This window comes from Ogataea philodendri (genome assembly GCF_020536065.1).
Source record: "Ogataea philodendri strain CBS6075 chromosome Unknown scaffold3, whole genome shotgun sequence".
In the NCBI taxonomy this organism is placed as follows: Eukaryota; Fungi; Ascomycota; class Pichiomycetes; order Pichiales; family Pichiaceae; genus Ogataea; species Ogataea philodendri.
The window spans coordinates 444,705-469,004 of NW_025764099.1; the positions used below are offsets into that span (position 1 = coordinate 444,705).

At 51.0% G+C, this 24,300-nt stretch overlaps 22 protein-coding genes across 22 annotated transcripts; 10 read left to right on the plus strand and 12 right to left on the minus strand.

Annotated features, from left to right (window-relative positions):
- Positions 1-829: 829 nt before the first annotated feature.
- On the plus strand, positions 830-1,924 carry OGAPHI_005775 (uncharacterized protein; the record flags this gene model as incomplete). Its single annotated transcript, XM_046206992.1, has 2 exons — positions 830-949; positions 1,310-1,924. The coding sequence occupies 2 exons, from the start codon at positions 830-832 to the stop codon at positions 1,922-1,924; spliced, it is 735 nt and encodes a 244-aa protein (XP_046059612.1).
- On the minus strand, positions 1,575-1,835 carry OGAPHI_005776 (uncharacterized protein; the record flags this gene model as incomplete). Its single annotated transcript, XM_046206993.1, has 1 exon — positions 1,575-1,835. One exon carries the CDS (start codon positions 1,833-1,835, stop codon positions 1,575-1,577), a length of 261 nt encoding a protein of 86 aa, XP_046059613.1.
- Positions 1,925-2,062: 138 nt separating the features above from the next.
- Positions 2,063-2,971, plus strand: OGAPHI_005777 (uncharacterized protein; the record flags this gene model as incomplete). The annotated part of the gene is made up of 1 exon (XM_046206994.1): positions 2,063-2,971. The coding sequence occupies one exon, from the start codon at positions 2,063-2,065 to the stop codon at positions 2,969-2,971; it is 909 nt and encodes a 302-aa protein (XP_046059614.1).
- A 63-nt stretch (positions 2,972-3,034) lies between these two features.
- Positions 3,035-4,198, plus strand: OGAPHI_005778 (uncharacterized protein; the record flags this gene model as incomplete). The annotated part of the gene is made up of 1 exon (XM_046206996.1): positions 3,035-4,198. One exon carries the CDS (start codon positions 3,035-3,037, stop codon positions 4,196-4,198), a length of 1,164 nt encoding a protein of 387 aa, XP_046059615.1.
- A 135-nt stretch (positions 4,199-4,333) lies between these two features.
- Positions 4,334-5,998, minus strand: OGAPHI_005779 (uncharacterized protein; the record flags this gene model as incomplete). Its single annotated transcript, XM_046206997.1, has 1 exon — positions 4,334-5,998. The coding sequence occupies one exon, from the start codon at positions 5,996-5,998 to the stop codon at positions 4,334-4,336; it is 1,665 nt and encodes a 554-aa protein (XP_046059616.1).
- OGAPHI_005780 (uncharacterized protein) lies at positions 4,995-5,858 on the plus strand (the record flags this gene model as incomplete). The annotated part of the gene is made up of 2 exons (XM_046206998.1): positions 4,995-5,182; positions 5,396-5,858. The coding sequence occupies 2 exons, from the start codon at positions 4,995-4,997 to the stop codon at positions 5,856-5,858; spliced, it is 651 nt and encodes a 216-aa protein (XP_046059617.1).
- Positions 5,999-6,096: 98 nt separating the features above from the next.
- Positions 6,097-6,972, plus strand: OGAPHI_005781 (uncharacterized protein; the record flags this gene model as incomplete). Its single annotated transcript, XM_046206999.1, has 1 exon — positions 6,097-6,972. One exon carries the CDS (start codon positions 6,097-6,099, stop codon positions 6,970-6,972), a length of 876 nt encoding a protein of 291 aa, XP_046059618.1.
- A 2-nt stretch (positions 6,973-6,974) lies between these two features.
- Positions 6,975-9,224, minus strand: OGAPHI_005782 (uncharacterized protein; the record flags this gene model as incomplete). The annotated part of the gene is made up of 1 exon (XM_046207000.1): positions 6,975-9,224. The coding sequence occupies one exon, from the start codon at positions 9,222-9,224 to the stop codon at positions 6,975-6,977; it is 2,250 nt and encodes a 749-aa protein (XP_046059619.1).
- Positions 7,891-8,406, plus strand: OGAPHI_005783 (uncharacterized protein; the record flags this gene model as incomplete). The annotated part of the gene is made up of 2 exons (XM_046207001.1): positions 7,891-7,961; positions 8,052-8,406. 2 exons carry the CDS (start codon positions 7,891-7,893, stop codon positions 8,404-8,406), a joined length of 426 nt encoding a protein of 141 aa, XP_046059620.1.
- An 80-nt stretch (positions 9,225-9,304) lies between the features above and the next one.
- OGAPHI_005784 (uncharacterized protein) lies at positions 9,305-9,598 on the minus strand (the record flags this gene model as incomplete). The annotated part of the gene is made up of 1 exon (XM_046207002.1): positions 9,305-9,598. One exon carries the CDS (start codon positions 9,596-9,598, stop codon positions 9,305-9,307), a length of 294 nt encoding a protein of 97 aa, XP_046059621.1.
- OGAPHI_005785 (uncharacterized protein) lies at positions 9,333-12,983 on the plus strand (the record flags this gene model as incomplete). The annotated part of the gene is made up of 1 exon (XM_046207003.1): positions 9,333-12,983. One exon carries the CDS (start codon positions 9,333-9,335, stop codon positions 12,981-12,983), a length of 3,651 nt encoding a protein of 1,216 aa, XP_046059622.1.
- On the minus strand, positions 9,854-10,216 carry OGAPHI_005786 (uncharacterized protein; the record flags this gene model as incomplete). Its single annotated transcript, XM_046207004.1, has 1 exon — positions 9,854-10,216. One exon carries the CDS (start codon positions 10,214-10,216, stop codon positions 9,854-9,856), a length of 363 nt encoding a protein of 120 aa, XP_046059623.1.
- A 5-nt stretch (positions 12,984-12,988) lies between the features above and the next one.
- OGAPHI_005787 (uncharacterized protein) lies at positions 12,989-14,038 on the minus strand (the record flags this gene model as incomplete). The annotated part of the gene is made up of 1 exon (XM_046207005.1): positions 12,989-14,038. One exon carries the CDS (start codon positions 14,036-14,038, stop codon positions 12,989-12,991), a length of 1,050 nt encoding a protein of 349 aa, XP_046059624.1.
- Positions 14,039-14,159: 121 nt separating this feature from the next.
- Positions 14,160-15,554, plus strand: OGAPHI_005788 (uncharacterized protein; the record flags this gene model as incomplete). The annotated part of the gene is made up of 1 exon (XM_046207007.1): positions 14,160-15,554. One exon carries the CDS (start codon positions 14,160-14,162, stop codon positions 15,552-15,554), a length of 1,395 nt encoding a protein of 464 aa, XP_046059625.1.
- Positions 14,181-14,648, minus strand: OGAPHI_005789 (uncharacterized protein; the record flags this gene model as incomplete). Its single annotated transcript, XM_046207008.1, has 1 exon — positions 14,181-14,648. One exon carries the CDS (start codon positions 14,646-14,648, stop codon positions 14,181-14,183), a length of 468 nt encoding a protein of 155 aa, XP_046059626.1.
- A 29-nt stretch (positions 15,555-15,583) lies between the features above and the next one.
- On the minus strand, positions 15,584-16,243 carry OGAPHI_005790 (uncharacterized protein; the record flags this gene model as incomplete). The annotated part of the gene is made up of 1 exon (XM_046207009.1): positions 15,584-16,243. The coding sequence occupies one exon, from the start codon at positions 16,241-16,243 to the stop codon at positions 15,584-15,586; it is 660 nt and encodes a 219-aa protein (XP_046059627.1).
- Positions 16,244-17,060: 817 nt separating this feature from the next.
- Positions 17,061-19,049, minus strand: OGAPHI_005791 (uncharacterized protein; the record flags this gene model as incomplete). The annotated part of the gene is made up of 1 exon (XM_046207010.1): positions 17,061-19,049. The coding sequence occupies one exon, from the start codon at positions 19,047-19,049 to the stop codon at positions 17,061-17,063; it is 1,989 nt and encodes a 662-aa protein (XP_046059628.1).
- A 64-nt stretch (positions 19,050-19,113) lies between these two features.
- OGAPHI_005792 (uncharacterized protein) lies at positions 19,114-20,967 on the plus strand (the record flags this gene model as incomplete). Its single annotated transcript, XM_046207011.1, has 1 exon — positions 19,114-20,967. One exon carries the CDS (start codon positions 19,114-19,116, stop codon positions 20,965-20,967), a length of 1,854 nt encoding a protein of 617 aa, XP_046059629.1.
- A 9-nt stretch (positions 20,968-20,976) lies between these two features.
- OGAPHI_005793 (uncharacterized protein) lies at positions 20,977-21,615 on the minus strand (the record flags this gene model as incomplete). Its single annotated transcript, XM_046207012.1, has 1 exon — positions 20,977-21,615. One exon carries the CDS (start codon positions 21,613-21,615, stop codon positions 20,977-20,979), a length of 639 nt encoding a protein of 212 aa, XP_046059630.1.
- Positions 21,616-21,741: 126 nt separating this feature from the next.
- OGAPHI_005794 (uncharacterized protein) lies at positions 21,742-22,350 on the minus strand (the record flags this gene model as incomplete). The annotated part of the gene is made up of 1 exon (XM_046207013.1): positions 21,742-22,350. One exon carries the CDS (start codon positions 22,348-22,350, stop codon positions 21,742-21,744), a length of 609 nt encoding a protein of 202 aa, XP_046059631.1.
- A 135-nt stretch (positions 22,351-22,485) lies between these two features.
- On the minus strand, positions 22,486-24,193 carry OGAPHI_005795 (uncharacterized protein; the record flags this gene model as incomplete). Its single annotated transcript, XM_046207014.1, has 3 exons — positions 22,486-23,238; positions 23,330-23,978; positions 24,180-24,193. The coding sequence occupies 3 exons, from the start codon at positions 24,191-24,193 to the stop codon at positions 22,486-22,488; spliced, it is 1,416 nt and encodes a 471-aa protein (XP_046059632.1).
- Positions 22,637-23,992, plus strand: OGAPHI_005796 (uncharacterized protein; the record flags this gene model as incomplete). The annotated part of the gene is made up of 1 exon (XM_046207015.1): positions 22,637-23,992. One exon carries the CDS (start codon positions 22,637-22,639, stop codon positions 23,990-23,992), a length of 1,356 nt encoding a protein of 451 aa, XP_046059633.1.
- Positions 24,194-24,300: the final 107 nt, after the last annotated feature.

A 24,300-nucleotide genomic window follows, 5' to 3' on the forward strand; every position in this document is an offset into this window, starting at 1 on the left:
GCCCAAATTAGACCGCACCTCATTGGACCGGTTTTTTTTTGTTTTCATTCTTGGCATTTTCAGGTACACCACCCACCAGTCGGCGAACATGAGCCGGTGCAATGTTTATTATGTCTCGGGAACGGTGGGAACCGGAAAAAAAATTGCCTCAGCAAGATAATTCTAAATAATAGAAAAGACCGGAAACGTAAGGTCTTGGAAACCGGGGAGCTATGGATAAGTGCACGGATATGCCGGAAACTGGGAGGCAGCACTAATCTTTTCGGTATTGATGTCACCCTAAAATGGAAGCACCGGAAACCGCCATCTCCCAAGAATCGACATTGGCCAACCAGCTTGCCAGCTGTGCAAACCAGCTTCTTAGGGCACACCGCCCGCCATCCCACCTCCCAAGCCCGCCCTTTGTTCTGCTGTAACCGGCCTATCTGAAAATTCCGGACCCCCCGGAAAGGAAAACAATCGCACACTGTAAGTTTCTGGTAAGCAGCAAAATTGTGCTCAAGGTGCATAATATATATACCGAAACGGAAACTCGTCTAGGAAAAAGTTTGTTTTCCAATTAATCTTCTAGCTCTTCTTCTACAAGTTGCTACCTAATTGCCAACCAGATACCAATAATTAATTGAGATGCTACCAGCCGGTGTTATCCTTGTTTTCTGCTTGCTCTTCGTCATTGGTAAGTGATCGAAATCCCGCTTGTTTTTACTAACTTTTCAGCTGTGACCGTTTTCATCCTCTTCTTGGTTAAGAAGTACAAGAAATAAGCTATGGTGTGTCGTATAAGTGCTAAAGCATGGCTGTCATGTGTGTTTAATTGATAGACCTAATAATGATCAGTGCAGTCGAATATTTACAACATCCCGCTAGTCGGTGCTCGGTAGACGGTGGTGGCCGTGCGACCCAACAGGTCGCATTCAGCAGGCAATTGTTGAACGGTCAGCTCCCGAATGTAATTGTAGAAAGAATCGTGGTGGTTTCGAGACTCGTCGACTTACCAGCTCTCTATGGGCTCGGTTCGGAGTCTCATTAGACTTTTCGGTATCGTCATTGGGGAAGAGTCGGCAGTTTGTCGGTGTACGGATGTGGTTTGCCAAATAGGGAAACAATAGGTGGATGGCCAAAATTTGAACTTTACACATCATCTTTTCCGAGTTTGGTGGTTTTTCTTCTTTCATAAACCTATAAACACACTTCTCCTTTTAGTAATTGTGAGAAAGCTCTTCCTCTTACGGATAATCAATCGATAAGTTAAAAGTATGTCCACATATTTGCAAACTAACCCTCAGTGTCTGAACTGGCCAATCTTAAGCAGGAGTCCCAGGCTTCGGAGCAGCCCGACCTCAACTTGCAGCCACAAAACCCAGAGTTGGACGACGAAGACGATGAAGACACCAAGCCAAACAAGAGAGAACGCAGAAAGATCGAGATCCGCTTTATCCAGGAGAAGTCCAGAAGACACATCACTTTCTCCAAGCGGAAGGCCGGTATTATGAAGAAGGCGTACGAACTTTCTGTTTTGACCGGCACCCAGGTGTTACTTCTTGTTGTTTCCGAAACGGGACTTGTTTACACCTTCACGACTCCCAAGTTGCAGCCGCTGGTGACCAAGCCCGAGGGAAAGAACCTGATTCAGGCGTGTTTGAACGCCCCGGAGGAGCCTGCCAACGACGAGGAGGACGACCAAGGCGGAGTTGCAGACTCGCATCCTGGACAGCCCCATCCTGCTGCCCAGCACCTGCACCCCCAGATGCAGCCCCAGCCAACCCAACAACCTCTTCCTCCTCCTCCACAGGGCCAGCCCCAGCCAGACCCTTCGCAAGCGGGGCAACCTCCATACCACATGCCCCAGATGGGCAACAACTATCTCAACCCGGACCAAAGCAACTACTATATGGGTTTCAACGGTAACCAGGGTTACAATTAGGACATTCCGTTTCCACAAGTATAATTAGAGACAATGTCTGTGTAGTTTATATGATATTATTGCTTTCTGCAAAAAAAGGTGGGTTTACCCTTGTATTATTACTATATATCGTGGCTAAACAAGAAAAAAAAAAACTTAATGAACAATACTATATCCAACCTTTCTGCTGGGCTCAGAAACGTCCGTATCAACCAGCCGATCAACCATACAAGCATCCAGAATGAGTACGAGTCACAGACAAATCAGACGCTCGACTCGGAGTCTGTTTCGAGACTGAAGGAGTTTTTCTCGCAGGGGGCTCCAAACGAAGGATATACCTTGGTGAGCCACAGGTCTGCGCCGAACGGGTTCAAGATCGCCATTATTTTGTCCGAGTTGGAGCTCAACTACAGCACGATTCTGCTCGACTTCAACAAGGGCGAGCAGCGCACACCGGAGTTCCTTGCCATCAACCCCAACGGGCGGGTTCCTGCGCTCATAGACCACACCAACCAGGACCAACAGGTATCTATTTGGGAAAGCGGGGCCATCATCTTGTATTTGGTGGAAAAGAAACTGAAGGAGGAAGGCTCGTGTTCCATCTGGAGCGATAATCTGATCGAACAGAGCCACATTTTGAGTTGGTTATTCTTCCAGACCTCGGGCCATTCCCCGATGATCGGACAGGCGTTGCATTTCAAGTACTTCCATTCCACAAACGTGGCCTCGGCCATCGACAGATACTCGGACGAGGTGCGTCGAGTCTACGGAGTGTTGGAAATGGCACTTGCCGAACGCAGAGAGGCCCTGATCATGGAACTTGACGCAGAAAATGCCGCGTCCTACTCGGCAGGCCTCACCCCGCTGTCCCAGAGCAGATACTTTGACTACCCCGTCTGGCTGGTCGGGGATCGCGTCACCATTGCCGATCTCTGTTTCGTCACATGGAACTACGTTGTCGACCGCATTGGAATCGACCTCAAGGCGGAATTCCCTGAAGTTTACAAATGGACCAAACACATGATGAGACGACCTGCTGTGATGCGGGCGTTGAAAGGTAACGAATAGTAACGATTTAACTTAAAGTATGAAAAAATTCGGAAAAATTTAATTAGACACTGTATATTCACCATGGCCATCGAAAACCCGGCTTTACAGATGCTGGGCATCAGACGGCTCAAGCTACCTTCGCGCAACTGGATGATCTTCTGGACCGTGGTTTCTGCCGTTGGTGGAGGCGTCGCCTACGATAAGTACCAGCAGTCTGTTTTACGGACGCAGTACATGGAAAAGGCCAAATATCTCGGAGAACGGCCGTTCCAGCCAAACGAGCTGCCACGAAAGCTGCGGATCTACGTTGCACCGCCACCCAACGACTTTTTGAGCGAGGGATTGAAGTATTTGCGTCGGTTCTGCAAACCTATTCTTAATTCAGCATCGATTGACTTTGACATCTACACGGCAGAACGTCAGGGAGACATCCGTCATGCGGTGGCCGAGGAGATCCGTCAGCTCAGACGGGCCGCCGTGGCCAAACCAGAGCAGCCCTCGGCCGCTAATGGGGCCTCAGAAGACCCAGAAGAAACTAAGCCGTTAAAAGAGCTGTACCAGCCGTCCGACGTTTTGGGCATCTCCAAATGCATCAAGCCGCAGCCGCTCGTGTTTGAGGACGCCAACGTGCCTCCCGAACAGGCCGGCGGAATCATCACCATTGGCAGAGGTGCCTACAAGGAGTACATTAACGGCGTGCACGAAGGATTACTTGGTCCGCTCGAAAAGCCTGAAAAACCAGAGCAGGAAAAGAAAGAGGCGTTCCCTGAGGAAAACCAGTCGGCAGAAGACACCGAGCCAAAGAAGGAAGCGCCTCCAGTGATCGACTCGTACGTTGACACCAAGCTGTACTCGTCACTGCCTCTGGCCCCGGAACTGGACATAAATAACCTCAGAGATGCAAACGGAGTGCCGTTTTTCTTTACACAGCCCGTGCTACCCTTGCAAAACTACAATGTGGCCGGATTCACCAAGCAGCCCGAGCGTCTGTACCGCTTCTACACGAAAAGACACCAACTGGTCGAGTACAACGAGCAGCTGTGGGGATTGATCACCAAAAACTCCCGTCCGTTCACAGAATCCGATCTGGGACTCCTGCAGGACGAGGAGAACGACTGGCCCAAGCGATTTGTGAAAGAGTCCCGCGAAAAGGGCACCGAGTGGACACAGCCGTTTGTGGGCGACCCGCGGGTGCTGGAACTGCTCAGAGTGTACGAGAAACCGAGTGATGTAAATAGTGCTTGATATATAAAAAAAAAACTTTGCTGACTCTGAGGATCGAACTCAGGACCTCCAGATCTTCAGTCTGACGCTCTCCCAACTGAGCTAAGTCAGCAAAATCAACGGTTGTTAACCCGTTCGCGTTTATGCCGCGTCTATTTAGTGTCGGGCAGCCTCGTTCGGGTCCACTTTGAAAATCTTGTCCGGGTTGAACAGCAGATCTGGGTCCAATGCCAGCTTGAGCCGTCTCATGGTGTTGACGGCGTCGAGTCCAAGCTCCTGCTCCAAGAACTCGCGCTTGCCAATGCCCACGCCGTGCTCGCCCGAAACCGTTCCCTCGTTGGCAATTGCCCGAGCCACCATGTTGTGCACCACCTTCTCGGCAACTTCCCGCTTCTCAGGCGGAAAGATCACGAGCGCGTGGATGTTGCCGTCTCCAACATGGCCCACCACGGTGGTCAGCAGCCCGTTCGACTCGATATCGTGTACAGTCTGCTCGATCACCGCGGGCAGCTTCGAGATCGGCACAGCCACATCTGTGGGCCATGCCTGAGCGTTGGGGATCAGACGTCTTGCCCAGTCGATCGACGTCCACAGCTGCGTCTTGCGCGCCTGCCAGATATCGTCCTTGTCGGCATCTTTGGTGGCGATCTCCATGTTAAAGCCGCCGTTCTGCTTGCAGATCTGCTTGACCGTGTTGATCTGGTCCTTCATGGTGTTTTTCGAGCCACCCAGCTTGAAAAGCAGCAGGTTCTTGTCCGACCACTTTCTGCCGTCGCCGGTGCCCATTTCGGAGAAACACCGCATCTGACGGTCGTCCATGAGTTCCACCGCGTTCAAGGGCAGTCCGCGGCGGAAAATCTCCGTCACCGTGCGTGCTGCCTCCGACAATGTGTTGAAGTTCACCATGGCAACCACCTCATTCTCCGGCTGCACCGCCACTTTCAAAGTGGCCTCGACAATGATGCCCAAAGTGCCCTCGCTGCCCACAAACAGCCCCGTGAGGTTGTAGCCGGCACTCGACTTGCGCGGCCGGTTCTTGGTTTTGATCACCGTCCCGTCAGAAAGCACCACCTTCAGCCCAATCACGTTGTCCTTCATGGTCCCGTACCGTGTGGCGCGCGTACCTGAGCAGTTGGTAGCCACCATCCCGCCAATGCACGCCCCAGGCCCCGGGTCGGGACCAAACATCAGCCCGTGCGGGTCCAGGTACGCGTTCAGCTCCTGCCACCCGATCCCGGGCTCCACCACCACGTCCAGGTCGTCCTCGTGCAGTTCCACCACCTTGCTCATGCGGCTGACGTCGATGCACACCCCACGCCTAGTTGGGATGAAATGGCCCTCGATCGAGGTTCCGCCAGAGTACGGAATCATGGGGATCTTGTATTTGGAGCAGATTTTCACCACGGCAACCACCTCGTCCACAGACTCCGGGAACACAACAAGGTCGGGCCGCTCGTGCTCGGACGGCTTGTGGAAATTCGATGAGTTGTCCGAATGGACGCTTCTTTCACCGTCCGAGGAAGAAGTTTGGTCTGGCCGTAGCAGCCGGCCAATTTCCCCGACCGCCACCTCTAGATCACCCCCACTCACATACACAGGTGACCGGGACAGATCCTGCAGCGCGGTGGTGGCCCCCTTGGGGAATACGTCCGGTGGTGGATACTTTCTCAAGTACTCGTAAGTAGCGTATGAGGCGGCCAATCCGGTCCCCAGAAAGGCCAGACCGCTTCTCACAGCGCGGTTGCCGCCAGAATACGTCTTTTGCGAATAAAATCGCCGAACTCCACGCCAAACTCCCGTTCGTTGTGCTCTGATAAACATGCTCGTGCTGATAAGAAATTTCAGGGCTGTGCTCCTTTTCTTTGCAAGAGCGGTGATTTTTTCGAGCTTTTTTCTCCAAATACAGTAAGTCCCGAGAAATGAGCGTTGTGAAGCCCTTCAAGCAGTTTGTGAGCCAGTTCCCACTCGTGGTGTATCCGTCGCAGTCGGCGGACGTGCCGCTGCCGGCGTCTCGCTTTTCGTTTCGGAACAGCCCGCAAACAGCCGACTCGTTCAATCTTGGAGTGTACAACGTTGTGTCGCTGTCGTTCGACAACCGCGTCGCTGCCTCGCTCGACCCGGTGTGTTTCTACTGCATGATCTTGCTCGCCTACAAAAACGGGTACAAATTGCCGCTGTTGGACGGAGAATCGGCCGGAAACTGCGTTTCTGTGCTCAGCTTCCATAGCTCGACAGACGGCCATTTGCCGGTCCTTATCGAAGACGAGGACGACAAGAAGGCTCGCCGTCTCATGCGCAAAGTGCGTTCCGCCGCTACAATCGAGAAGTTCAACCTATCGGCCGTCACAAACCCAAAAGAACTCATGTATATTCAATTAGTCGACACGCGGCTGTACGACTACTTCACCCTGCGCGTGCTGCAGACGTCCGCGATCAGCGTCTACTGTCCCGCAGGTGAGCTGTTCAGCCGCTCTATGGAGTGTTTTGTCACGCGCAACAACTTTCACCTGCGCAACCCGGCCATCGCGGCTCATGCTACCAGCACGTTCCAGGTCTCGCTCAAGCACTCTGTCCAGGCCGCGCAACAGGAGTCGGACAGATGCGCCAGCGAGGGAAAACAGCTGCTTGCATGGCTCGAGGACCTGCTCGAGGACGAGGTGTTTTTCGAAAAGCCAGGGGTGCTGGACTTCAAATTGGCCGCATACGTTTATGCGCTCATGAACATCGAGGACGTCGAGCTCGGCTACCCTAAACTCAAGGCGCACTGTCGTCGGATCATTGCCGGTGCTATTTGAGCTCATTTCCACGGATTGTCGTCCTCCGACTCCCACGTTTTGTATGCTATGGACGTCGGAACAGCCAATTCTTTGAACAGGTCTGTTCCGTGCGCTTCCTGCTGCGACGACTCGAGTGCCTGCTCCTCGTGGTCGGTGTACTTATCATAGATGTCTTCGAGATCGTCGATGATCTCAATCGGCAGGTTTGGTTGGTAAAGCTTGATTTTCTTCTGGTCCGACCCGTACTGGTGCAACAGCTCTGCTTTTCGACACAGAACAACAGGGAAGACCTGTGCCGGGTTCAAAAACAGCTTTTCGGAGCCCGTGTAGAACACTTTCTGTCGACACGGAGTAGAGCTCTGTTTCAGATGGTTCTTGAGCGTCTTGGGGAACTTCTGCTCTGTGATCTCGTATCTATAAACCTTAATGACATGAAGCAATTGTTCGGAATTTAGCACGTCAAATCTGTTCATCACTTCTTTCAAGGTTCCAAGATCGTCTGCTGTGAGTCCGCTCATCACTTGTAGCCATTCCAACAGCTCGATCAACGGCATCAGATGGTACTGGCCAATTTTGTACAGCGGATTGTAGTAGAAAGTTCCGTCCATTGGGTCCTGTGGATGGTTGTGGAACCGTGCAACGTTGTTGAACTTGGTTTGCTGGCCAACAATGCTTTCTGGATAACTATCGTCTTTGAAATCGAGCGATTCTGGACGGAACGGAATCAGATTGTTGGTTCGTAGCCAGTCCTGGATATACGACAAATTAAGTCTTATTTGCAACGCCTTGACTCTGGTGCTGTATTTTTTGTTTGCAAGCACTCTGTTAAATACAGAAGCTCCAAACCAGTAGAACACCGCAGAGAAGCACTGTTGTTTTAAAATGTCGTTCACGTGATGGAGCTCCAGAACGTAAACCAAAGCACCGAGAGTCTGGATGATCTTCAACGGCGACGGTTTCATCTGGTCTGCCAGCGACGGAGGATACAGCATCTCCAAGATCTCGTCGTATGTGGACTTTAATGCAACTTTATGCTTGAACATCCGCCATTGAGCCTTATAAACAGTGTCGAGGTCAGGGACGCTGGAGTAGTCCAGAACACACGGTTCCAGAAGCGGCTCGAGTTTGGCGTCCATAGCGAACGCCAGCTGGAAAATCAGGCTCTGGAGCGTCAAAATGAGATCCTGCACCGTTTTCGAGCTCTTGGAGAAAAACGGACATGCTGTATCTCTGGAGAAAAAGTATTGTAAATGGTTCAAACATGAGATCCAGTACCCCAACAGAACTATGTCTGTTCCGGACCCAGAAACAAGCTGGACCACTCCGCTTTTGGTGTTGGTGACGCTTCGGACCCGGGTCAGAAACAGGTCCACAAACGATTCTGCAAGTTCCATACTCTCGAGCTTCCCGCTGATGTACCGCACCGACTGGAACACCACGGCTGCGGGATAGATGGCCCGGTGCTGGTATTTGGAGCTGAGAGAGAAAATGTAGTCTATGGTGGCCGAAATGCTGTCGTCGCTGACCTTCACGAACTGGCGCGGCAACAAATGGCCGAAATCAAAGCTGTCTGTGTAAAACGAGTCGTTAGCGTCGACAATGTCGTCGTCGTCGTCCACAAACTTGGTTCCCTTGTACAGCTCTGCAGAAGCGGGTTTTTCGTCCGACTCGACGGTCAGAGCTTTCAGCCGCGTCTCGAACTGGTCGTCCGTAGGAAGCAGCGGGTCTTTCTTGTAGAAAGTGTCTTCGTCGGGCTGTGTCTTTGTTTGGTCCAAATAGTTATGTGTTTTGTAGAACTGGTACACTTCGGAGTCCAATTTGGCCAGGTCCAAAGCGTTCTGGTTCGACCGTTTGCTGCGGAGATACGGATCAGCATCGTTAGCCAATAACAGCTCCACTATCGATACGTTTTCCAAATAAGTGGCCCACATCACCGGAGTCCATTGGAGCAGGGAATCGCACTCGTTAACGTCCACCAACGAAACCAGCACGGAAACACATTCCAGCGAGTTAAAACAAACAGAGTAGATCAACGGACTGAGTCCATTTCCGTCGAGCTGGTTCAACTGTTTGAGTTTTTCTGGCCCAGCAGAGCTCACAAACTGCGACAACTGGAAATGGTCGTTGGATGTGCACGCCAAACACAGCTGCGCGAACGGATTGGAGTCTGCAACAGCCTCCAGCGCCTTCTTAGCCGCCAGAACTTTGGTCCAGTTCGTATCCGAGGACAGCACGGCGGAAATTGTGGCCTTCCAGGGATCAAGCGACATGTCTTGTGTGATTTGGAGATTTTAATGATTTTTGTCCTTTTAGTGTAAGTGGCGCAGGAGGCGGTGAACCTAAATAAATATCATTTATAGTTACTCTTGGACAAATCAATGGCGTTCAATCTGGACTTGCGGCTCGAGTCGCGAGTAGCTGGTCGGCACGGCCACAAATTGGCTTGTGAAGAGTCCTCCGACTGGGTTTCCTCTGCCGATAATGTCAAACTGCCCGGAAATACAGACCCTATCCAATTTGTCACCCTCAAGAAAATAACAGCCAGACTGCTCGAATCGCCACAACAAATCGACAAGTACGGCTTGCCCGTGTGCATTGGTTCCTGTGCCAAGTATCTGGCGCTTGGAACTGCCAGAGGACACATTTTCGTGTTTGATTACCAGCAGGACCTGGAGGCTGTGATCAGCCCCGGCCACTCGGTCACGGCGTTGGCGTTTTCGCTCGACTCTGAGTCGCTTGCATCGGGTCATTCAAACGGCCAAGTGCACGTTTACACGCTCGCAAACCATCAATCCCCGGTATTTTCGTTCGACTCCCAAGACAGCCCCATTTCCTCGGTTTCCTTTGTTGGCAAGCGCCACTCGGCTTTGCTCAGCCTCACAGACGACGGGAACTTGGTTTACCACCAAGCTAGCCGGGTGTTTCTTGGGTTTGCAACCAAGTCCAGAACACTTGTCTCGAATATCCTCAGCACAGCACAATTGCCCATTGGCCCGCTCCCGTACCCAACAGACACGATGGACGTGATGGCGGTGATGAACAGCAGTGGGATTACCGTCTTGTCCACCAACTCGGCCGTCCAGGACCATTTCAGAGTTGGCCGACCAAAGATGGCTTCCAGCACCGCCACAACCGGGTGTATAGCATGGTACCCGGCAACGGAGACAGCGGGCCCTGTTTTAGCGTACTCGTGGGCCAACGTGCTGACGCTCGTGGACGTTGTTGCTGACGGCATCACAAACGAACACCACGCCGAATCCATTCTGCTGCGGTACGAGAACAAGCGGCGACACCTGTGCCAAGAACACATTGTGGCGGTGCACTGGCTGAACTCCAAAGTACTTATCGTCCTGACCGCGTCGCAGCGGTTGATCTGCTTTTCGCGCGAAACGCTATCGATCCTGAACGAGCAGGACGTCATGTCCAAGCACATCAAGTACCGGAAACTCGAGCACGCCAGGCGGGATTTCGCAGCAGCTGCCACCGTCTACCGCAGCAAGCTGTTCGTTTTGGGCAAGTACCAGGTGTTCTTTGGCGCTCCACGGAACTGGGCTGACGAGCTGTTTGGACTGTTGCAGTCGGGACAGTACATACAGGCATTGGAGACCGCATGTGCGCAATACGAGGGGAATTGCGACTTAATTCTGATCGGCCTACCAGAAGACGCTGATGAGCGCCACAGACAAATGAAACAGCACATTTTGGAGATCCTGGATGTGTCCTCGAGCTACATCTTCACAGATCAGACGGTGTTGGCATTAGACCAGGCGAAACGCAACGACACTCTCGCATTATTTCTCAACACGGCATTTAAAGTTTGTGCAAGCTTAAAGACCGACCCGCTCATTTACGACCAGCTCTACGACAAATACAGCTCACAGGGACTCGAAGGAGTGTTTTTCAATGTTCTGGAACGGTTCATCTTTAGAGAGGAGATCGTGATCCTGCCTCCTGCTGTGCTACGCAAAATGGTGGCACGGTACATTTCTGATGAACGGGGCGAGGTTCTGGAGGATCTGATTTGTTTACTGGATCTCACGCAATTGGATCTCGATCTTACTATCACCCTGTGTCGTGAGCATCATCTGAACGACTGTCTGGTGTTCATTTGGAACACCATGATGGAAGACTACATTTCGCCAATGTTTGACGCTATTCGCGCAATTAAGACCAACAGTTCCGCACAGTACTACGAGTACATTTATCCATACATCTCGTACACATTGACAGGACGTCAGTACCCAACAGAAAAGCCAATATACTACAAACAGCTGGAGACTGCTAAGAAGAACCTATACTACGTTCTTTTCAACGGGGCGGCTGTTTCGTGGCCCAAAGGGTCTGCAAAATTGCACATAGTGTCGGACGACCAGGTCGACGATGAGCCTGCATTCCCGTATCTCGTGCTGCTGCTGAAACAGGACGGGGCGCGGTTTTTCAGGGTGATGAACGAGATTTTCGAAGATATTTATTTGAACGACGATGAGGTGTTTGGGTTTTCGAGCAATTTCGACACTTACGAGCTCAAGGTGAACCGGCAGTATGTTGTCGATGTGCTGATGGGGATTTTCGGAGAAAATGAGTTTTCGCAGCTGGAGAAGACATACTTGTCCATTTTCATAGCTAGGAACTATCCAAAGTACCTGCAATTTATCCGGCTATCGAATTCAACTCTCGAGAAGGTTATCAGAGATCTGTGTGCGTACCCGAACGACGAACTCAAGGACGAGTGCGAGTTGAGTCTGCAGAGTCTGCTTTCTGTGTACCGGCCAAATAACTCGATAGTGCCGCTTCTGGAGTCTGTTGGGTTCTACAACGCGCTCGTGAGCATCTACAACTCCGAGCACCGTGCGCTCAAGCTTCTGGAGCTGTGGTGCGAGCAGGATAGTCGCACAGACGCTGCAGATATCGTGGAACGGTGTTTCCGACTCGTTGGTAGCAACCCGGGCGAGAAGCACGACATTGAGCAGTTTCTGGCGGCGCATTTTGCCGAGTTTTGCGTGGAACCATGCTCCATTGCAGTCACGTTCTCCAGACACTGTCCGGAACTCAACAGTCACGTGTTGGAGCTGGAAGACAGCCGCAAAAAATACGAGTACTTGCGCACGCTGTTTGAGCTCAGGACGCAAGAGGAGGTGGCCACGACGCCGGCAATGGAATTGGAGTATGCCGAGTGTCTTTTTGAGTTTGATCACGATAAATTGAAACCGTTCGTTCTGGAGAGCACCGTTGATGAGAAGATGATGCGCTTTTTGCAACAGAACGGAGAAATAGAGACCATCGTGGAGATCCACCGACAACGCGGCCAGATCGAAGACGCCGTCGACGTTGTTGTTCAGGGTCTCGTTTCGACGGCCCAGCGGTTGCAACCCGGAGACAATTCCCAGGACCTGTGGAAATACCTCCATCTCGGCTTCAAAGTGATCAAGGAGACAGACCCGACCAGATCTACAGAGCTCCAACAGGACGAAAAGCTTTATCTGCGGTTGCTCGAGACGTCGGTGAGCTTTTTCGTAACAGAAGAAGGTCCTTTATTGGATATTTACAAACGACTAGTTCAGGACGCCTTCACGAGCTTGATCAACATCAAGCGCGACTACTCCGAGTCGTTTTTCCGCATCTTCAACACTTTTCTGAGCCGGTCTTCGGCGAAACTCACCACGCTCGAAGAGGTGCGGCCCGTGCTCAGCGAAATCTTCCAGGCATACTCGCATGAAAAGCTGATCTATGAGATCGTTCTCAAACTCGTCAATCACGATATCTTCCAGGAACTCCATGTCCTGGACGCGAAAAGAGCAGGCGGATGGTCGCTCGCCAACCTAGAGTGCGAGGTCTGCGGCAAGCCGATCTGGGGTCCCAAGATCGGGTCCCAGATCTACGACGTCTGGCAGACATACAAAATATCGGGAACGGTGCCAACGTCGCCTGAACTGCAGATCGTGGTGTTCCAGTGTCGCCACGGCTACCACACCAAATGTCTAAACAATCTCGGCGTGAATAACGAGTGCATCCTGTGCAGAGATCATTGAAGCAATTAGGCCTTGGCCTCGTCCATCCAGTCGAGCGTGTACTTGATTCCGTCCGCAATGGACACCCGAGGCTTGTACCCAAGAAGCTCTTTGGCCTTAGAGATGTTGTGGTATCTGTTTGCACAGGCAACCTTGACTCTGAACGGCGTGAGTCCCGCTTCCTTTCCGATCAGAGCACACACTTTCTCCGACACGTATCCGATGGCAATGGCCACAGACCGACTCAGAACAATGTTTCTCTTGTCAATGTGGCCGTCGGCTTTCCAAACGGTTCTGGCCAGAGTCCAGAAGTACGTTGGCGAGTCGTTGGTGATGAAAAAGGTTTCTCCGCCAATTAGTTCGCGCGACTTGGCTTCCTGAAGTTTCTGTGCTGCGAAAACGTGTGCATCAGCAACGTTACCGGCATATGTCCAGTCAAATAGGTTATTGTTATCTCCGACCTGGAACTTGGACTGGCCATTTTTAAGCACCTGTCTCAGACCAGGCACCAATTGACGGTCTCCCGGACCGAAGATCCCTGCGGGTCTCAAACTGACTGTGTAAAAGTTATCCTTTGGAGAATTTGCTTCCATCACCATTTTCTCGGCCGTAGCCTTTGTTTCGTTGTAGCCGTCCATTGGGATTTCCGGGATCGGCCATCTTTCGTCTGCGTTGTAGATATCCTGGCCGTTGAAAATCACACCAGCGGACGAGGTGTACACAAGAGACTGAATTTTCATTTCTCTGGAACATTTGATCAGATTGGCTGTTCCCTGGACGTTGACTTTTTCGTATATTTCCTGGGCCAGTCCGTGCATTGGAGAAGCCGAATGGACAATGACGTCTGGTCTAAACTTTTCGATGGCATCTTTCACGTCCTTTTCGGAAGTGAGGTCGCCCACAAACACGTCGATCTGGGCCGGGTCAAACGAGAAATACGACGAGATTTTCTCCGGCAATGGGCGAACGTCAAACACGCTGATCTTCGGGCAGTTATCTAAACGCCAGAACTGCTCGATCAGGTGCAGTCCAAGAAAACCAGCGCCTCCAACTAAAATGACAGAATCAATTGACATGACAAGAGGGAAAGAAATATAAATAACTAAAAAAATGGCCGGCAAAAGTTTGTCACAAACGTTTTAGGTAATTGGTTTTTTTCCGCGTTGCACTGAAAAATTGTTTGTTCATTATTTGCAAATGACTGAAAAACCATCAGAATCAAGACTTTGGGGCGGCCGGTTCACGGGAGCATCCGACCCGCTCATGGACCTGTACAACGCTTCGTTGCCGTATGACCAGAAGATGTACGGTGCTGATTTGGAAGGAACAAGAGTGTACACTGAAGGTTTGAGCAAGCTGGGGCTTTTGACCAGCGACGAGCTGTCTGAGATCCACAGGGGTTTGAAGATCATTGGCGAGGAGTGGGCCCACGGCACGTTTGTCGAGAAGCCCGGTGACGAGGATATTCACACCGCCAACGAGAGAAGACTCGGCGAGATCATCGGCAAGAACATTGCTGGCAAAGTCCACACCGGCCGGTCCAGAAACGACCAGGTGGCCACAGATATGCGGATTTTCGTCAGACAGGAGCTCAAGAAGCTGCTCAAGCTGCTCAAGTCGCTGATCCAGGTCATGACCACCCGCGCAGAGAAGGAGATCGACGTGCTGATGCCTGGATACACTCATTTGCAGAAAGCACAGCCGATCAGATGGGCCCATTGGGTCAGCATGTACGCCACGTACTTCACCGAGGACTACAAGCGTCTGCAGCAGCTAATTGAGCGGGTCAATGTTTCTCCGCTCGGGTGTGGTGCCCTGGCCGGCCATCCTTACGGAATCAACAGAGAGTTTTTGGCCGAGGGACTGGGATTCAACGGAGTGATTGGTAACTCGCTCGTGGCCGTCAGCGACAGAGACTTTGTGGTGGAGACGATGTTCTGGTCGTCGTTGTTCATGAACCACATTTCCAGATTCAGTGAGGATCTGATTATCTATTCTACAGGAGAGTTTGGGTTTATCAAGCTTGCGGACGCATATTCCACTGGATCTTCACTGATGCCGCAGAAGAAGAACCCAGACTCGCTGGAGCTGCTGCGTGGTAAGTCGGGCCGGGTGTTCGGCTCGCTGGCCGGGTTCATGATGTCCATCAAGTCGATTCCGTCCACTTACAACAAGGACATGCAGGAGGACAAGGAGCCGTTGTTTGACAGCTTGTTGACGGTGGAGCACTCGATTCTGATTGCCACGGGTGTCGTTTCGACGTTGAGCATTGACGCGGCCAAAATGAAGGCCGCCTTGACCATGGACATGCTTGCTACCGACCTGGCAGATTATTTGGTTAGAAAAGGTGTTCCGTTCAGAGAAACACACCACATTTCCGGTGAGTGTGTGCGCAAGGCAGAGGAGGAAGGCTACAGCGGCATCGACAAGTTGACCTTGGCACAGTTCCAGGAGATCGACTCGAGATTCGAGGAAAACGTTTTCGAGACGTTCGACTTCGAAGCAAGCGTCGAAAGAAGAACGGCTACAGGAGGCACGGCCAAGAGCGCTGTTTTGAAGCAACTGGCCAGTCTCAAGACTCTGTTAGAGTAGAATGTACGTGATTTATTAAGACATAGAATCTAGCTCATATTATCCACGTCGTCTAGATCGATGAGTTCTTTTGGTATCTTGACCTGTTTTGGTCTCTGTCCGAAGCTGAAGCTGTCGAGGCGGTGTTTCTCGTCGTCCAGCAACGGAGAGTAGGCGTTTTCGTCGGTCATGGCGGGCTCGAGTTTTGGTGACGACTGCACAGAGCTGATCGGGGACCGGAGGGTGGAATTAGACGACCCCGACAACCCAGCCAGGTCGTCCTGGATCATGGAGCCTGTGAGGCTGAACGAGCGCCGGTGTGTTCTTCGCGGCGAAGAGGCCGAGTCTGCGGCGGAGACCCGGCGCGGAGAAGCTGTCGGGGAGGCCTGATGCTTAAGATGCGGTCTTTGCGAAAGATCTGAGGAGGAGCCCGAAGCGTTTGACAGCGACACCGTGCGGGGTTGGTGGTATTGGTTGTAGATTAGTTTTTTGCGGCCCGAGTCCTTTCGAAGCGGAGTGCTCTGCGACTGCCAGAGGTCACCTGTTTCGCTCTCCGATTCCTGGATCGTTGGTGTTTTCGGGGAGGTGACATAGTTGAAGTTTCTGCGCTCCTTTTGCGGCGATTTATCCTGTTTTGGGAAAGAGTATGACATTAAAGACTGTTCACACTCTTCCCAATCGTAAACCAAAGTAGTGAAGGAAGAGTCCATAAATGATTTGATCTGGGGCCATCAGTTTTTTTATACTCAAGAGCGGGAAACTTGTGCAACCAACCGAATGTATGCGCCTGTCATTTGGACTAAACAGTAGTGGGGGACAGGTCAGGGCTGCACGATTTCTTTTCTGGGGCCTGAAATCAGAGGATTACGTGTTTCTTCTGCAGGTAAAACAGCATCACTTTAGCGTCTGGGCGTTGGGGAGTATTGTTGAATCGCGCTCGCTTATTAGAAGCGTATGCAGAGAAAACGCTATGCTATAATTTTAAAGCGTCTTTTTTTTGCTATGTGCAGCATAGAAACCTGTTCTTGCTATTTCTGGCTCTGCACGGCAGGAATTTACTGCCTTTTTGTCAGGAGTACTGAACAGTTTGTCGGAGAACTGCGTAGTCCGTGATCATCTGGCTCGATAAAAGAAACAAATTACGCCAGTACTGGTTGCTACAGAACGTCAAGGCTACATGGTATTAACTATCTCGCATCGCCTTTTCGGCACTAAAAACGCACTGGAAAGTCCCGATCTTTTCGTCAGTTATGAGGGTATGGTCTCGTCATGATTTTGAGTACATCCGATTGGTGCACAGCATCTCATTGTCATCACTCGAAAGATCGCGGTCTTTCAAAAACACCTTCTTTCTCAAAAGAAAGAGTCTTTGGTAGTCCGATGAAAGAAAACTTTTCAACCTCTGGCAAACTTTTATTTTGCGGTCGTGTACCGCGTCCCAAAGATGAAGCACCACTTCTAAATCTAGACCCCCCGACTAATGATAAGCTCGTATAGGAACTTTGTTCGGCAGCTCGAGCTACACGCTTAGTTTTTCGGCTTTTGCAGCAGCTGTTTCAGCAAGAATGCAATAACGTCTGGATCATCGAAATATTGGATATGGGAGCCTATGGCATTGATCAGATCAATGTCAAAGTAGCCCTGTGGTAGCGAATAGTCCACCCGACCAGTTCTATTGAGCGATTGTAATAGTTTCTTCACATGCTCTGGCACCTTGTCTAAATTGTCAGCACCCCGCTTGTAGCACTTGCTGTCCTGCGGCTTGTAGTCGCCTAATCCTGCAAAATTGATGGCTCGCTTGAAATACCGATTGTTTATCAGGTTGTTAGGCAGCTCTGCAAGAGATTTTAGCTGCGAATTGATGTTCTCGTCAGAAAAAGAAATCATCTCTGGCTTGATATCTGCAAGCAACGGATGCACAAGTGGCTCAACACGGTATGCCACCGGATCTGTAGGATAGAAGATGTTGTAGTAGTTGTCGACTTTTGGTGAGCTGGTGGTTTCTGGATCGTTGGTTTCCGTCGACCCGCGTGGCCAGATGTTGTGGCGTTCGATCAGCTTGAAAACCCCGTTTGGAGAGCCTAGTCCGAAAAAGTTCTCTACACGGAACTTGAGGTGTTTCTTCGGGTCTATTGCCGAACTTTCATCCGGTTGCGCGCATAGAATGTCCAGACAAATTGCAGATCCCAAAGAGTGGCCCAAAAGCGACACCTTGCCGTTGAAATTCGGGTGTCGTTCTAGATACTTGTCGTAAATGGAATTTGCGGACTTCACCACGCTTGACAGGATCTGCTCTTTGAATTTCGGCTCGTAAAACAGCAAAATGTCCATCACCACGTCCGCTGCTAGGTGTCGTAGCGGCGTGATGGAGTCAATGTTCACCTGCTCCAAAGTGGGCAGTCTGGGGTACCCATCTTTGTCGTACTCTTCGAAAACCTTGTTAAGCGAGAAATCCACGTCAAACCGCCAAATGATCGGCAAAACCTGCACCTTGCAGTTGGTCAGCTTCTTCTGATTATCCTGGTCATGCAATTCCTGTTCTGAGTACGCCATCTCTGCGTATTTCGGGTATTTCACAAAAATCTGCTTAAACTGTCTTCTCATGTTATTGCAGTCATGTGCAAAGTTGACGGTCGAGAACTTGGCACTCAACGACTGGCCTATTCCGTGGATACACAGAATCAGGTGGTCCACCTCTCTTTCACCGGAATTGGCGTGGTGTTTTGGGTTTGTATAATCTGCCTCCATATCTTTCTGGAACCGTTCGTTGCTCGACTCGGCTGTCCAGCTCTTCATCAACGACGTGAAGAAGTCGGTTTCTTCCTCCATCTTCTCGTCAGACGCGGTTTCCGGCTCCTTGTTGCGAACTCGCTCGTATCCGCGAGTCACGGTGCTAGACCCCAAAACCTGCTGTCCCGGCAGTTTTTCGATATTGTTGATCTGCAACTGGCCAAACTTCGACTCCTTGTCTATCAGAACAGCCTCTCGTTCGTCCTTAAACACTGCCAGCTTGTCCTTCTTTTCGAAATCGGTTGCTTCCTTGAACGGCCATTTCTTCCCGTCTTTCTCGCACAACGACACTTCCGACAAAATCTCAATTGGACCCTGTTGTTTCGTTTCTGACTTCTTTTTGAACTCGCTATAATGTTTCTCCAGCTGATCCGAGATCGCAGACGACAACGGCGTGTTATCTTTGTACCACAGGCCTCTTCTGATCTCATAAACAGGCCCGTCCCAGTATACCGGACGCATCACCATCTTGGCAATGTCACAATCAAACAGCTGGTCTTCGTTCACGGGCACCGGTTTGGGCTCTTGTCCTTGTTTCTTCCAGCTCTGATAAACAGTCTCAAGACTGTCAGAATCCTTGCTAGCAAACGGGATGAACTTTTGCGGTCGCTCGGTCTGTTTATAGTTGAACCCGATCGGTTTCGAAACCGGAATGTCCGTGGAATAGAACCAGCGGATCTTCGGCACCCCCGTCGAGTACAATCTCACTGTACGCCAGACGTTCATGGAAATAGAGATAATTAAAATAATTCAGAAATTTCAATTAATTTAATTATTCCTTTGTTCCTTGATGTTTAATCCGCTGCAGTTTCGCCGGAGACTGTCGAACGACGAGTCCAGCGACGACAGTTCAGACGAGCGGCCGGGAATTGGCGGTCTGGGGGGGCCGCGAACCGAGACACCGGACCATGATATGGATAGACAGTATGGAGTGGGTGCCATGTTGTTGCGACAGATGGGGTACGTTGACGGCAAGGGATTGGGAAAAGACCAGCAGGGAATCACTGCGCCTATTGAGACGAAGCTCAGGCCGCGCGGGCTCGGCGTTGGTGGTGTTGAGGAGCAGGAAGAGAAGGACTCGTCTGAGGACGAGAAAATGGGCTCTGACGAGCCGGTCAGTTCTGTGCCCGAACTATTCGCACTAATCCAGCAGTTTGAGAATTTTGGTCTTGTTGTTCCTGTTCAGATCAAAGAACTGAGCGACGAAGGGTCAGGGTCGCTTGAACTGCGATCATCGATGGCGGATCTGCTTTTGCGGCTGAAAGACCTCAGGGCCAAGATCGAGTACGCCAACTACGAGTTAAAGCAGCAGGAAGGAGTGGAGAAGACGTCCAGAGCGCGTTGGACAGCATTGCAGGAGGTCTATGACGGAAAAGACACAAAAATCGACGACCCTGAAGACAGAGAGCTGGTGGAGAAAGTGGTTCTTTCTCGCGTGGAGCCGCTTGTTCGCCAGGCCATGAACACGTGGGACCCAAAGGACCTGGACTCAGATGTGAGTGACCGCATTTTTGAGTGGAAAAAGCAATACACTCCCGCCGAGGCAGAGCTGGAGGCAGATCCGTTCCAAGTTCTTGTTGGACAGCTTTGGGAGCAGAAAACTGCTCGGTTTTTCGAGCAAGAATGGTCTGTTTGGCAGCCAAACTTGGGGATAGCCATTTTCGAGGAGTTCCAGGGCCTCGTTGCGCCCAGTTTCTTCACCAAAATGTTTGAGAAGGTCCTGCTACCATTATTCAAAGAGGAACTGGAAAGATGGACTATTGGGACCCCTGGCCCAGAAATTTGGCTGGCCGATTGGCTCAATGTGATGGATGAGGCCCAGGTCGATCAGCTGGTGGAGGAGATTGTTCGCAAGTACTGCGACTGGATTGTTGCTAAATGGGACTACTCTCAGGTCCAAGTTCCAGCCAAAGAGATCCATCTGAGTTTGTGGCTGGACCTGTACGGCACCGAGAAGCTGGCAAAGTCTGTGGAGATGGCGGTGATTAGACGCAGTTTGAACGAGCTACGCAAAAAACGGCCGTCTGCATCGGAAGTTCTGCTGTTTGTGCAAGTTTTGCAGAAAAATGGTGTCAGATACGACAAGATCGACTATCTTCTGGAAAATGAGGTCATCTACACCTGGATGGACCAGTTCCTATCTCTGGAAGATGAGGAACGTCGGTTCAAGTACGTGGAGTCGTTTCTAGTACAGATCCTCACCCATCTGTTACCGAGCTACCATTTCCCCAGACTGGGCAAGATTGTGCTTCTGGCCCTAAACCAGCTGGAATCAGATACCTACACGGCTGTTTCGCCGGCACAACGACTAAACGTTGTACCGCGAGCCAACTTTTCCACGTTCAAACAGAACTCCATCCCCGAACTCATCGCAGCCACCGAGAAACTCACGTTCAAGCCGGAGAAAAAAATCACCGTCACTTTCAAACAGCTCGTGGACGAGTACTGCCAGGAAAACGACCTGTTTGTGCTGCCGGAACCGGGGCTTGTCACGGGAAAAGCACTCTATCGCATCAGTCGCGACATGAAAACAGGTGTCCTGGTGTACCTGGACGACGACGTTTTATGGGCACAGCTGGACGAAGACCAGCCAGACGGCTTTGAGCCGATTGCATTCGATCAACTCGAAAACTATGTACATTAATATTTACACTTATTTGGTAACGGTTTCTAGTGTCTCCTCGATGATTTCTGCTGGAACTCCGGTGGCACTCTCGACGGCCTCGGCGACCTGTTCCTCCTCGGCAACGTCTTGCGACTGTGTCACAGTGACAACCTCGACAACTTCCTCGGTAGCAGAAGCTTCCGGAACCTGGCCATACTCATCGTCTTCTCTAAGTTCCTCAGCGTAAACCTCTGGATACTTCTTGAAACACTCCTGCATGCCCTTGAACTTCTCCACACAGTCTATTCCCTTTGGTTCCTCCTTCGAGTAAACAAAACAGGAGAACGCAGCCTTGAACTCTTCACCACATGGACCGTGGGCCATTCCTCCCAAACAAGGACAGTCCCAGTTGATCTCGCCTGTTTCTGGGTCGTAGGCGCCCTTCTCCTCGTCTGGCTCGGTCTTGTCGACCGGTTTCTCGGCCTTTTCTGCCAACTTGTCGGCGCTGACTGGGGAATCCATCAAGATCGGGGTGGCAAGAGAATAGCCAACCAGACCGGCAAACGAGACTGCCAACAGCGGCTTGGCCACGGAAAACCGCAACCCGCCACGGCGCGAAGCAGAAGACATCTGCCGGGCCATTATTCTGGAGCTCTGGAGAGCAGGACGACAAAGCACGGAATACATCGCTTGCTTACAAAGAATTTTTTCATCTCTTATTAAATAACCAAATACTCATTTTAGGTCTTCCTTGGTGGTTATGAGCCATGGGACGGGTTGGAGCGGGCTGGGGTGCTGGACAATACGCGCCTGTTAGACAATGATACAGCAACTGTTGGTCTTCTTGGCCTGTTTGTAGAACGTTCTGGAGCTGGCGGTCAATGCCTCCGACTTGTCCACCAACGAGTCCAATTGCTCGCCTCTTTGCAACACAGACTCGATACTTTTCTGTAGCACGATCTTTGTCTCGTCAAGTTCTTGTTGCACCTTCATGATTGCGTCGGCCTCGGCTGGGTTCTGGTACTTGGCCAGGTACGCCTCTAAATTATCAAAGGCCAGCTCTGGTGTTTTCTCTGTGACGGAGGCCCATTGGTTCGGTGGATGGATGGAGATGTACTCATCAAGGATCTTGTTGAGAAGCGTGTATGCTGGCCGGATAGGATAGTCTTTATCGGATATTATAACGCCTGACACGCCCTCTGCACGGGTGTAGACGTGGCCAACGTAGTTGCCTTCTTCCACCGACTGTCTTTGTCCTGGTGTTGTTCTTTCGGCGATGGTTTCTGCAAAGAAGGTCATGAACTGGCCCACGGAGGACCGCTGGAAGAACGAGAACGACGACAGGTCCTTTGCCTCGGACAGTTCCAACGTTTTAGCGCCATTTTGGCCTGGTCTGACGACTCCTAGATAAAAGAGATGCATGGGCAAGAAAGATTGCTTTGGTGGGGGGTGTAAAAAACCAGATAAACACAGCGTGGCAGAATTTGGAGCGAGGGGGGGAGGGGGGTGGCACTGTGGTGCTTTGATAGAATGGACAGACGGGAGCACTACAGGTCGCTACACACCGCTAGTGATGGTTTTCTCGTCCACAAGACCCACATTGCCCTTCCCCCGCTGTTTCAGGTCGGCCCCCTTGAAACACAACGCCTCTCCACAGCTTACCCGGCCAAGCACATATAAAGATTTTCCCTCCTCCAAAATAACTATCATGTCCGAAGACTGGAAATCCAACCTCAATCTTCCGAAAAAGGACGGGCGGCCCCAAACCGACGACGTGCTGTCCACCAAGGGCAACACGTTCGAGTCGTTCCACCTTAAAAGAGAACTTTTAATGGGAATTTTCGAGGCTGGCTTCGAAAAACCGTCTCCCATCCAAGAAGAGGCAATCCCCGTGGCCCTCATGGGAAGAGACATTCTCGCGAGAGCAAAGAATGGAACAGGTAAAACCGCGGCGTTTGTGATCCCTACTCTGGAGAAATTGAAGCCAAAGGTCAACAAAATACAGGCCCTGATTCTTGTTCCTACCAGAGAACTGGCCCTCCAAACATCACAGGTGGTGAAGACTCTGGGTGCCCATTTGGGAATCCAGGTCATGGTCACCACGGGAGGAACCTCGTTGAGAGACGATATCATGAGACTCCATGACCCGGTGCATGTTCTTGTTGGTACGCCCGGTAGAGTTTTGGACCTTGCCTCGAGAAAACTGGCTGAGTTTGACGAATGTCGCATGTTTGTCATGGACGAGGCCGACAAGATGCTTTCGCGTGAGTTCAAGAACATCATTGTGCAGATCCTGAAGTTCTTCCCGCGCTCCTCGAGCGATGGTAACGGGTACCAGTCGCTGCTGTTTAGTGCCACGTTCCCATTGGCCGTCAAGTCGTTCATGGAGGAACACCTGTACAAGCCCTACGAGATCAATCTGATGGACGAGCTGACTTTGAAGGGTATCACGCAATACTACGCGTTCGTGGAGGAGAAACAGAAACTTCACTGTCTCAACACGCTGTTCTCGAAACTGCAAATCAACCAGTCCATCATCTTCTGTAACTCCACCAACAGAGTGGAGCTTCTCTCCAAGAAAATCACAGAGCTGGACTACTCGTGCTACTACTCGCATGCCAAGATGCCTCAGGCCGCCAGAAATAAGGTCTTCCACGAGTTCAGACAGGGCAAGGTCAGAAACCTGGTGTGTTCCGACCTCCTCACCAGAGGTATCGATATCCAGGCCGTCAACGTGGTGGTGAACTTTGACTTCCCAAAAACAGCAGAAACATACCTTCACAGAATCGGCAGATCGGGAAGATTCGGCCACTTTGGTATCGCCATCAACCTCATCAACTGGAACGACCGGTTCAACCTGTACAAAATCGAGCAGGAGCTCGGCACAGAGATCAAGCCTATCCCGGCCGAGATCGACAAATCTCTTTATGTTGTTGGCCAGCCAGACAACATCCCAAGACCATTCAAACTGGACCAACTGCCAAACGGAAACGAGCGCAGTCACAACAGATACAACGGCCAGCCGGCTCAACCTCAGAGACACCAGCAGCCTGTTGAGTATTAATGAACCATGAAATCAATTTAAATTTAGAAAAAGCCAAAAAAAATCAAAAAAAATCACTAAAAACCACAAAAAATTCAACCGATCATAGATCCAAGAGAAGGTATTCCATACGGTGTCCATCAAACTGTTCATACCCGTGAAAAGATACCATCCACGCTTCATGTTTAACGATCTTTTCGCATTCTACATTTCTGCCACCATCTACACTGCTGGCTGTATCCGGTATGCTGCAACTTTTATGACCGTTTGTGGTTTACTTTTTCGCTCTTCACTTCATTCCCCGTGTACTTTATCAGACAGACGGTTGT